The 12738-nt window shown below is 32.5% G+C and overlaps 2 protein-coding genes across 2 annotated transcripts; one reads left to right on the top strand and one right to left on the bottom strand.

Moving 5' to 3' along the window:
- The first annotated feature begins 1358 nt into the window (after positions 1–1358).
- Positions 1359–2945, top strand: Gip (hydroxypyruvate isomerase-like protein Gip). The gene is made up of 4 exons (XM_013310713.1): positions 1359–1635; positions 1862–2146; positions 2278–2408; positions 2683–2945. The coding sequence occupies exons 1-4, from the start codon at positions 1446–1448 to the stop codon at positions 2857–2859; spliced, it is 783 nt and encodes a 260-aa protein (XP_013166167.1). The 5' UTR covers positions 1359–1445; the 3' UTR covers positions 2860–2945.
- A 241-nt stretch (positions 2946–3186) lies between these two features.
- Positions 3187–5455, bottom strand: aurB (aurora kinase B). The gene is made up of 6 exons (XM_013310712.1): positions 5255–5455; positions 4981–5172; positions 4720–4876; positions 4119–4255; positions 3692–3923; positions 3187–3311 (listed from the first exon to the last, which is right to left on the bottom strand). Exons 1-6 carry the CDS (start codon positions 5332–5334, stop codon positions 3210–3212), a joined length of 900 nt encoding a protein of 299 aa, XP_013166166.1. The 5' UTR covers positions 5335–5455; the 3' UTR covers positions 3187–3209.
- Positions 5456–12738: the final 7283 nt, after the last annotated feature.

Genomic DNA, 12738 nt, shown 5'->3' on the forward strand with positions numbered 1-12738 from the left:
TAAGTGATTGAAAATTAAAATGGAAAATCATATGCCCTGCGGTACAGTTACTAAGTGTTTTGTTTTTTTTGTTTTTAATGTTTGTTTTTGTGCCCTTTATTATTATGATAGTAATATAATTATATAACACGTTAGCTTTCAGAATGATTTTTCGAAAAACGAAAAAAATTGACCCGCTTTTAAGCTTTATGGGGCCTTGCGGGTCACATTGTATACAAAAATTAGATTAAAAACCGTCCGACAAGCCACAACGAGGTGTTGAATGGAAGTATGGCTTGTCGGACACATAGTCCGACACGGCCTGATTGAAACATTAGCTTTTCGGACATACAGTCCGACATGGCAGCTAACGTGTTAAAGCTAGCACAATATCTTCATGTAAAATCAATTGTATTTTTATCTTGTAACCAGGTCGGAAAATCTTCAAAACAAGATTCGATTCATTTATAAATAAATGTCACTTATTTTAAAATGGATCTGGTTATATTGTACAGCAAGTATTTAATGCCATACTTGCGAATAAAATCTAGAAATCTATACAGTGTTGGTTTGAAGTATGTAAAACACAATATTAGGTAAGATTTTTGAGTTAATTTTTAATCTGTATTCCGTTTAAAACCTATATTTTTGAGGTAATCCTAAAGCGGCGGCCATTTCCTAATTATTATTCCTTTTGTTTTTTATTATTTAAATAACTTCTGGGTTTTGTTAATTTTTACCTATTAAATAATTATGTTGACCATTCCGTCTTTGTTGGACTTTACGTAATATTAATTGAACTTTTAACTGTGTTTATGTATTCATTAAAATAAAATGTAAGTAGGCGTATAACGGTATTATGTTTATAATGATAAAAAACGAATTTATTATTCATAGATAAAAATCATACCGCTTGTCAGTACTCTCGTTTTATTTATTGTTACTACCTCCTCCTATATACCATAATAAGTGAAGTGTGGACAACAAAAAGACTATTTAAGCGCCACCTAGTGTGTAGGTGAATACACATAACAGGTTGAAGGTATTGGCGGTCAGCGATAACTTTAAATCGGGGTGCTGTTCCCAATTTGGGGCTAAAGAAAATCCAGCGGTTGCGATTACTGATATTCTGCAAATTTTATGATTCATATTCGTAAAATTTTAACATTCGTCTTAATTGAGGACGTATTCTTATTCTTAAAATATTTAACATAACGCAGTAATAAATGGACGAAATTTAAATTTAACTTGCCAATTGTTTTTTATTCCGGCGTGTATTATAAAGATGGTTGACATTGCTTATCTTATCACTGAGTTCGCATTGATTGTGGTTTTTGCGGTGAACTGCTACTGATAATAAACAAGTTTTTGATAACGCTATTTTTTAACTTTTGCTAATGTCATTTGTGACAGAGCAATATAACCTAAAAGTTCTGTTTATTTGTTAACTTTTCGAGTTAATAATTATGAAGTTTTGTGCGAATCTTTCGTTTATGTTCAATGAAGGGGCAAGTATACTAGAAAGATATGCTCTAGCAAAAGAAGCAGGTTTCAAAGCCGTCGAAACCGGCTTTCCCTTTGGTCATACGTTGGAACAAGTGAAAAAAGCAAAGGAATCTGCCGGGATCGAGCAGGTACTAATAAATCTCAAGACCGGTAAATCCGTACTAATTTAAAATTTCAATAAACAAATTGCTATGCAGAAGATATTTCTTAGTTCATATATTATGATATATTTAATAACTTTTTGAATAAAATAAAATCAAAAAATTAATTACAAAATATACTCATATAAAAATAATTAATAAAGAATTTAATAACCGAGAAGCCTATTAGTACATATAATTCTAATAATATAAAATATATCACAAAAACTTTACAGGTGATGTAAGCAAAGGAGAATTGGGTGTCACAGCAATTCCTGGAAAAGAGAATGAATTTAAAGAGAATTTACAAGTCACCATAGACTATGCAAAAGCGGTTGGCGCAAAAAAAATACACATAATGGCGGGAAAAATGGAAAATGTGACCTCCAGTAATTGGGAAACATATGAGAACAATTTAAAATATGCAGCTGATGTTCTTAAAAATGTCAACTTGTTAGGTGTCATTGAACCCATTAATCAGCATTCTGTCCCAAAATATTTCTTGAGTGATTATGGAAAAGGTACAACCAATTTTTTTGTTAATTACTTTGATTTGTATTTTGCATGAATGCTACCTATTTTTAATTCTTGTATTGATTCTTAATTTTTCTAAGTTTCTTAAATTGGGGACTAATATACCCTCTTTTTTCAGCTGTGGATATAATAAAACGCATTGGTAGCGAACATTTGAAACTTCAACTAGATATATTTCACCTTCAGCATATTTGTGGAGATTTGTCTCACAATATTAAAAATCTAATGCCTTATGTGGGTCATGTTCAGGTAAATATTTTTAATTACTTATCAAACAAAACTAGCAGTTGCCTGCGACTCTGTCCATTAAAAAAACATTAATTAGAAGTCTGTGTGGTCTTCCACTCTATGTTCCACATCTATTCCAAATTCCAGCAAGATCCATGCAGCTGTTCTGGAGGTATAATGACTTTAATCAAAATTGCCATATGCAAACTTCCAATTATCTCTATAAATATTCTGTTTATCTATAGCAAATTTATGGCAGTTTGACAACATATATGATGATTTTTTTTACCTACAGATAGCTCAGGTACCAAACCGGAATGAACCAGATGTTCCTGGAGAAATAAACTATCCATACATATTGCAACATTTAGAGGCCAATGGATACAATGATTGGATTGGGTTGGAATACAAACCGGCCAAGGGTAGTAAAGATGGATTAAAATGGATTGCAAGTTATGGTTACAGTTTATAGTATTGAAGTGATGCGAACCTGTGCAAGACCAAACAATTAAAAGACCAGAAAAGTTTAATTATTTATTATAAAATGTGAACATTTAACAGTTTTTTAGTCATTAAAATCGCTCATGGGTCAAAATTCAAATATAATTCATAATCAATCCTTAAAAAAGATGTCATTTCACATTTTAATAAAACAATTCTTAACTAAAGTTTTTTAGAGTAGTTGTATATTGTAGTATGTCTTTAAAATGTAAACTACCATTATATTTACAATAAATTCATGAAAAATATTTTATTTTTCACATCAAGGATGTCATAATATTTTAAAAAAGTTAAGAAATCATAAAAATCTAGAGGCATATACTAATGTTTCTGTGTGCTCGGGCCACTGTAATACTGTTTAACCCAAGGGTGAGTCTTCACTTCACCAAGTGATATTCTATCTGTGGCTTGATATTTTAAAAGCTGAAAAAAAATGTAATAATTTGTTGTTGAAATATTTATGCACAAGAAATAACAAATGTTTGAAACAATATGATTGTTAGGAATAAAGTTTATTTTCGTTCTATCTCAATTAATTTTTAGTAATATTTATTACTTAAATTCCTAAATACAAATCTAGGTTTGTAATATTATGATAAAACCTAGTAAGTCAATCAGACATCGTGATGTACAAAAATTGGGAAGAAAATTAAAAATTTGTGTAAATTCTGCTAACCTGCACTGAGCTAGTGTGATTGACTTTGACCTAGTCACCACTGACATAAGGTAAGGCCAAGTCTTCATAGTGGGGATAAAATACATAAGAGGGCAACTAAAGTATTATTAATAGTAAATAATTATACCTTAGAAATTAGATCTCTAGCATCTTCTGGGACATAAGAGGGAAATCTTAAGTCTATAGCAATAATCCTGGCATATGTATTGTCCTGATCTTTACTTTCAAATGGTGGCTTTCCAACCAAAAACTCATACAGTAAAACTCCGATGCACCACAAATCGACTGATAAATTGTAAACTTGTCTGGTTATCATTTCCGGAGGCAGATAATCTAAGGTTCCGCACATTGTTTTACGTCTGTAACAAAATGTATGATTTTAAATTATAACATTTAAAGCTTGTATACACAAATTCACATCCAGATAAAAAAATTGTTCCATCAGTATTCAATAATATCAATATTATGATATCCATAGAATACTGATGCAATAATGATTTGGTTTCATGGTTAAATTTTTCTAGTTTCATCACAAAGTTTATTCAAATACATACCTCTCTGATGGAGCATGCACAGACCAACCAAAGTCACCCAGTTTGAGATCACCGTTGTAGGAGACAAGAATGTTTTCAGGTTTTATATCTCTGTGTATGACATGTCTTTGGTGACAGTACTCCACTGCATCTGCTACCTGAAATATATATCACAATATAACTACTAAAAGTCTAAAGTATTACATATTTTATTATTGTAGAATACAAAGTAAAAATCAACACATGGTAGTGTCATTTTATTAGCCATATCGCTCAATCAAAAAATCAAAAATGTATGGAATTAATGTCATCGGTGGTAGGCTTGCATTTGATTTGTAATCTACAGGTTCAAATCTGGCCATGTACCACTGTTTTTCGATTTCGTATGTACATTTATCTAATGTTCTTATGGTGAAGGAAAACATTGTTATACAACCTGCACATATCTGTGAAGAAATTCAGATATATGAGTCATCCAACCCACACTGGGCCAGCATGGTTGACTATAGCGTAGTCACCCCTAACTTAGGGTTGGCACCGAGACCCTCAGTATGGACATATAGTATGTGGATGATATTGATATTTTGATGATTCTCTAAGTAATAACTAAACTTATTTTTACCTGATATATGCTTTTAGCAGCTCTAGGTTCAGGAAAGCGTCCATGTGGCGAATTGGTAAGGTGCTTGTAAAGTTCCCCACCAGCTGCAAACTCCATAACAAGGTATATTCTTCTTTCATCATGGAACCAAGTCAGCATTCGGAGAATGTTTCGGTGTCTGTCAAGAGGTGTGTTAACTGTCATTATATTTTTAAATACACACATTCCAGGGCATTCCAAAATAATTTATGTGACAATAGCTTTAATACTTTAGAAACTTACTTTAGATGTGTTTGTATTTCAATTTCTCGGAGCACTTGGCGTTCACATCGTGAATTAACTAATTGCGACTTAAACAACGTTTTGATAGCAACTAAATATCCAGTTTTCTTCTCTCTAGCTACATGTACGTGACCAAACTTTCCTCTTCCCAGCCCACTACCGAGTTCGAAGTCTCTGGCTGACCATTTATATCTAAAAACAAATTATATTTCACATATTTCATTTAGCACATATTTTAAGTTTGATTTTAAGGAAACAAATTAGTTTTATTTACGGCTTTCCATAAGCTTCGTGATTTCGTATTTTATTCCGAAGTTCTGCCACTTCAGCGGCTTTGTCGATCCTCATGGTCATAGCTTTAAAAAAGTAAATTAAATCACTGCTTATAGAAATGAATTATGTTTACTTCACAATAGCACAATATTATCAAAATTCAGTAAGTTTATTTTCACAGATGACCGTTAACAAACTTCAGTTTGATTTGATTTGACGTAAGTTTAAATTTGCGCATAGACAACGTAGAGTAAAATTTAATAGACAAACATTTTATATTTTATTGTGACAATAGGAAAATCGCTTTAGAGGAAAATGTAGGTACAAAAAAATCATGAATGTAGGTAGAGAAAATCATTTGAAATGTAGCTTTGAATTCCTACCAAACAGTATTAAGGCTATAGACGTCCATATGCCTTAATTAAAAATTTGCTGTGAAGTCATTGCAGGCGCCAACATAAATGAACATTAATTTTTTTTAAGAAATCTGACAGTAAAAAATAATTTTTATAATTTTTAAAAGTCCTTTTTCTACTAGTAAGAACTTCAAAAAACACTTAGTGCAGTTTACTTGTATAGTGACAATCACATAGGAGGGTAAGTCCATTGTAATATTACCTCGTTGAATACAAGTGCTCACTTCAGGTACTACAACGTAATCTGTTTGAAAAATATGTTTAAACCCCGATGTATAAAAAGGGTTAAGGTTTATATTATGTATGATTGTATACCATCGTAACTTCAAAACAGAAATCGATTTAAATGGAAAATTTCTTTTTCGATAGCTCATAATGTCATGGTTTTGCCTATATCTTATTTAAATATATATATATACCTAGTTTATCAGTTGATATTATATTTTCTTTTAGAAAAACACTTTTCAGAGGGTTTCCTTCCGTTAGGGGGGTTTGAAATTCTTTATTAATTTTACTACGTGACATTTACAGGGGTCGTGGGGGTCGGAAACAGCTCCCTAACCAACCCCAATGCTCAGGGGCTCGACCCTAACGATATTCTCGAAGCATCCCTATTGTCTATACATTGTATTTGTTACATATATATTAAATATTTGATATCAAAGTTGTTTGAATATTTTAAGGATCTTGTGAGTAACAAAGAACAAACTAAGTATAATAATTAGCGATCTTAAAATATTTCTACTACAAAGCTGAACTAATTTATCCGGAAAACAAATTTTTCGTAACAACTTTTGGTAGTTATAGATAGATAGATAGATAGATATAGGCAGGCTCCAGATAGTTAGATATTTTAATCCGACATCCAAAAGGAGGAAGTTCTCAACGCCTGTATGAATTATTTATACGCCGCCGTGAACTTATCGGTGTGCAAATCCAATACCTGCTCTTTACCTTATAGTCAAGAAGGTAATGTTATTTATCAATATTTATACGCGAAAGTTATTATTTCACGCGAGCTTCTTCTCATAGTGTAAAGTGAGATAAATATTGGCTGAAAACAACGTAGCGCTTGTCGTAGTAAATGAAGTATTCGTCGTACTACGAAATAAGTTTGCGAACATCCCCCTCCCTAGGAAAATGAGGAAAACGCGCGCACCGGGCGACGGGGTGGCGTTCATTCCGTGAGAGACGGCGCCGTCGGGCGCCGCATGATCGATACGGCGAATATGTTAAAATAAAACATTATTTTTTAACTCACAAATAACTATCAAATTACTTACTGTATTACAAATAATTAAATAATAAATGTAATGAGTGTTGCCAGTTATAAAGAAAATATTTTCCAATAAAAAGTGCGCAACAAAATCGTTTAAGAACGGACCGGGTGAGTGATACATAATTATTAGCACGTTGGTATGACCTACATACTCGGCTTTGATTCTTGGACAAGTTTTCATGTTACCGATTGATTGGAAATTACTATTGCTATATTTGGTAGGTTAAATACATATCTCGTCGCAAATGGAGAAAAAATACAGTTGCTAGTGTACTTCCTTTTTCAACTACGCATTATTTTTTCGTGAGTAATTTAGCGAACATTTTCAAGTTATGAAAAGCTTGGCAATATTTTAAATCGATTACATAAATAAGCGACGCATAAAGTCAAGAGTAAATATTCTTATAAGAAATATTTGTTCAATATTTTTAAACGGTTTGCTAGTCGTTGCTGATACGTATTAACAACTTTAACTATGATATATATTTTTATTGGCTCTATAACCTTTCCGCATAAACTATAACATCAATAAACATACAAACCAAAAACAACCATATGATACAAACCAAACCTTCTTGGTATATTTCAACACCCTTCTATACCTTTCCGCCCTATCGGTCATTAGTAACTTCTTCCTTATAATTTTCCTTAAAGCTTAAGATGTAATAAAATTCTTAATGATAAAGAAAAAAACAACAAAGCAATGCAATATAATAATCTTAAAATGTAAAAGAAAATTATTCCTTATACAGTAAACTAAGAACAACACTGAATTATAATTACGAAATTGATTTACTTTTTATTCCGTTCATAACTTTTGAATTTTTTTTTAAAGTGGCCATCACTATAATTCTTGCATAGCTGAAAGGGCCTTTAAAACTTGGAAAGCTGTTTACAAACGCGAACTGCTGGTGAGTCAAGAGCTCTGTTAGAGAAAAGATCTTTTGAAGTGACCATGCATACTAATACGTGACATTGAGAATGTCTTACTACTGAAAATTTTAAATGTTGTCTACATTTTAACAGTGGTAGAGCCCGCTTTAACATCTTCGCACGAATTGGCCCGGCTCCCCCGGTGAAATACCACGACCACACAGAAGACACGCGTCAAGTGGAAGCAATTCCACGTACAGTCTGATGAGTGTGCGTCCAGGAGGCCTAATTTAGTCCTCTTTCCCTTCCAACCCTTTTTCTTATAAGGAAAGGATGGGAAGTGGAAGTGGACTTTCCGGAAGAGAGGATGCATGGAAATGTTTTCTTTCTGTGCATCCTTTCCTGCGTCGATTTAAAGGTAGTCAACGCATATGCAATTGCGTATGTCTATGGACAACGGTCACTTCGCTATTTCAGCGATTTCAGGTGGCTGCTCGCTCGTTTGCCACCTTATGATATAAAAAAAAATTGGATGGAAGGATGGATGTTGCTCCAGAACGGCTGAGCGGATCCCGCCCTTCTGTATATGTACCTTTTATCAAACATCCATCCATCCATACAATCAAACATTCGCATTTATAATATTAGTAAGAATTTTAAGATTTTTTGTAAAGTCTTCAAGCTATAATTATAATATAATGTATTCGACAAAATGGCGATTTAATTCCGATAAATATCTTTAGTGTATAAATGACTTAAGTTCTAATGACTTTCTCATTGTGTTTGTTTTGTAGAAATGATAGCGGCAGGTACCTATAGTACCGCTATCTCATAGTTAGGTCACTTTCACTGGCACGTGGCACGCCCAGATCATCTGGCACTGCGTACGTGCGTACCAAATTATTTCCATAACTGGCCGGTTGGAAATTCACTTACTTTTTTATTGTCTATGGTTATTACAATTTTACGTTATTCTATTGCTGTGACTGGCCGGTTTTAAATTATTTTATTTTTTCGTAGTTGTTACCTATGGGCCGTTATAATTTTACATTTAATTTATTTTTATTGCTTGGTTGTTTTGTAATTGAATCGAACTTGCGGTGCAACAAAGCGGTGAATAGGTATGAATTACAGTATTAATTTCTTATCTATATTCGTTATTACTATTACACAGATAAGATCTTTTGACAATAGAGTAATGTTTTTTGTTTTTAAGGGGTCATGTGTTGCGCTTTTCTGTAATTTAGGCATTATGATGAATTCGGAAAATTTTTCTTTTTTTAGTCAACTTCTTTAATTGTTTTCTTTCTTGAAGTGTTAAAGGGTTATTATGAGTGAGTCCACCTTATTGAAATTCTGTAATAATTAGTTTAACTATCTAATAAGAATAATATTGTTCAAAGTATGTTTTGATGGCCTAGTGGCCTACATTTAGGTCCGTGTCACGATTTCATGTTACAATCGTTAATATAAGTAAATATTCTAATGATTTTCTTTATGTCTACAATGACTAAAAAGATGTCTGCTTATTTTTATATTAACGAATATAGTTTAATAACTCATTGGTATATTTAAAACGCCACATTATTCGGAATAAGCGTAGGTTAAAATATGTATTATTAGTAATTCAAGCAGGCGATGCCGGGTGCGGACAGACAATTTATATAACCTAGTTATATCTAAATAGTACCTAGGTACACTGTAAATGTATATAACGGTTGACCTCAGATTTTATTACGCGATATCTCACTACGAAGGTAAAGAGGGGTGAGTAAAGACGCCCTCCCCACGACAGAAAGGGTGAATCGTTATCGTTAGGCGCGAGTCAAAGTGTAAATTATCGACATTAACCTTGGTATAAGGAATCTTACTGCGTACCACCTTAACTCTTGTAACGATTTCAAATAACAACCGAATAAAACGAAATGAGAAGTTAATTTTGAGGTTATGTGTCAGATACGTTCATAATATTGCTAGTAATCGTTGTAAGGCGCGTAAAGAGTTTTGTAATAACGATTTTATAGATTTAAAAAAAAACGGAAGCGGTTATTAAATTTACTTTTTTCTTGTATTATGATTATACTATAACTCGTGATCGGCCATTTTAGGAAACTTTTGCGGATATTACTATCCACTATAAAATACAAATTTATTTTTATTAAGCTTGTTCGAAAATTATTTAAATATACTTGAATAGGAAATCTAAAGCGCCGGAACTAAGAATGATAAAATGGATGGAAGAGTATAAACTAGGGTTTTATACAAAAAAATACTGCTGACTAATCTATGTGGGCAAAGTCAGGGCTAAGCGCTAGTTATAAAATATATATAATTTGAAAACATTCCACATAAAATTGTTATTCCGTATGTATTATTAGCCCTCATTTGATTACTGTGTCTTATTTTCACTTCATTAACAACTAACATATAGTTATTACGTAGGTCACAATTTCTTAGTCGTTAGCATTTCTAGTGTATGGCAGTAAGAAATGTTAGTATGCAGTTAATGATGGTCGATGCAGTACGTATTGTGTACGATACAAATGTGAAATAAATTGCCTACTCATTGCGTGATATTCAAATTTCGAACGAAATTTAAAAAGGAGAAATGCGTTTAAAATTTTCTTTATTTCGTGCCAGTAACCAAAGTGGTAAGCATGGAGAGATCCAGATAAAGTCACACTGAAAGACTTTGCTTTCCCTTAGGGTACATTTATGATCAGAAAACTACATTAAGAGATGCTCTTCCTGGTTAACGTTCTTCCACAAACTTTAAAAATAATAAATAGTGTATGTAGTGTACACTAATATCCAGATTGTCTGGTTTACTTCCGTCTATTTAATTCTAATTTCAAACGATTGCGAATTATTTCATCGATTCATCCAGCGAGTTGAGATTTATTGATTTTCAATAAAACCGATTATGTAACACTCAAGCATGTATGACGTATGACAAATATGATTTAACACTTTTTTAATTTTTAAATCCTTTGTCACTGTTTTAACGGAAAAAGATATATTTATATCAGTGTGTGATTCAATCTTTAATCGTATTTTTTTAATGCATACAAAGTAAATCTATTAAAATGATGCGACTATAACAGTGAAATTCGTAACCGAGTTGTATGACCGATAAGACAAAGGCCAATGACCTTTTCATCTGACAGCAGTTCACTTTCTACGACATATTCCAGATTCACAAAAATCAAATGTTACCCTGCCTGTTAACTTTTTTTTACACAAATTTTCAAAGATAATAAAAATGTAATAGAGTATTTCTGCAATGACATAACAGGAATAAAATTCAATAAGAATCTGTGGTTTTTGTTAGCATTATCGTTGCATTCGGGAATTTATCTATTGTTATTTACAGCTGGCCTTTTAATAAAAGTTGTTTCTTTTTTAAATAAAACAAATAACAAAAGTCTATTGTTAATAGGTTCATTCTTTCTCTTTTTCATATTTCACAATAGTTATTTATTGTTTGTTCCTACGAAATATAGAGATAGCGATCCATCAAAAATATCTGGCAAGTGGAGTTCATAGAGTTTATTTTTTTTATAATCTGAGAGCAGGCTGAGGTTCTCTTGCGTTTGCGGCCACCTAAATTTTTAGCAAACGTTTTTTTATTAAAATATGATTTATCTGCAAAGTATCAGTATAATTTAATCAGTATTTATTTCAAATTGCTAATTGACTATTTTGTTATTTTCAGATTTGACTTTCGAGAATTTTTTTGATAGACGGGATGTGATCGAGATATTTTGCGCTAAGTGAGGCTACAATGGGTCCGTGGGATGACAAGGATGGGCAGGACAACATGGCGTCAGCGCCGCCCGCCTCTTGTATTGCAGAGCACGGCTGTGTCATGTTCGACTGCCTCTCACATCTATGGGAATGGTAAGTTTTTTTTTATAGTAGACAATGGCAAATGAGCAAACAGCCACAGGAAATGTAGTGAAGTGACCACTGCCATAGATAATAATAAGTTAGAAGATTGCAGATGGGTATGACAGAGTAGTAAGTTTATGGTTGCAGACTACGCGAGCTATAGACTTTTGTTATATAACCTTACATCAATTAAAGAATGTAAATGATATTATTCATGTAAAAATCGCTAGTTCATTTGGCGCATTAAGTTTTCCTTTTCTTCTTTTGTGCTACTGACCTAGTTATTGTATTTAAGCAGAAAACTTATAATTCATGCACATTTTCACAGCGGTATAAAGGAAAATTCAAAATTAAATTCCTTTTATGAAGCAGATTTGAACATTTTTGTTTAATTATAGCTTGTAATAACGTAACATTATACACTTGGAAACTAAGGACAGGAAACAATTAGTTAAATTTTTTTAAAGTTTTGCATAGATTTACTAAGGTTTTTTCAAGTATTTCCAACAAATATCGATGTTTTTTTCAAAGTACTTAAATAAATTAGAAGAAAAACTCTAGGTAGGTGGCGCTAGCAGCAGCAGCCTTCTGTCATCTGTCAACGTTCTTAATAGTTCTGTCATGGACACCAATCGAACACCATAGGCAGATTTTTCGCAATGGACTCATTATTTCAATCGGAAATAGTTTAGCGATAAAAGGTGGTAACCTACTTTTTCGAAACGATCGCGAAATCTTTCGGATATTACGCGACGATCCGCTGCGTTTGCTGTATTATGAGACTGAGATCATAAAACGAACATTGGCTTGGTCAATGTACTGGTTACTAAATTTTGATGGCCACTTTTTTATGACTAAGCACACACAAGCATTCTGTATAAATGATACACATATACACATACAAAACTATTGAAAAGCACGATGTCCACGTGAATTGCAGATGATTTGCTAGACTTCATGTAAGTACAGTCAACTCTCCATATTCGCTTCAGCTTCGTTCTGGAGTTTTAACTGTATAGGCGGAAT

The sequence above is a fragment of the Papilio xuthus genome, unplaced genomic scaffold (assembly GCF_000836235.2).
Source record: "Papilio xuthus unplaced genomic scaffold, Pxut_1.1 DF827714.1, whole genome shotgun sequence".
NCBI classification, from domain to species: Eukaryota; Metazoa; Arthropoda; class Insecta; order Lepidoptera; family Papilionidae; genus Papilio; species Papilio xuthus.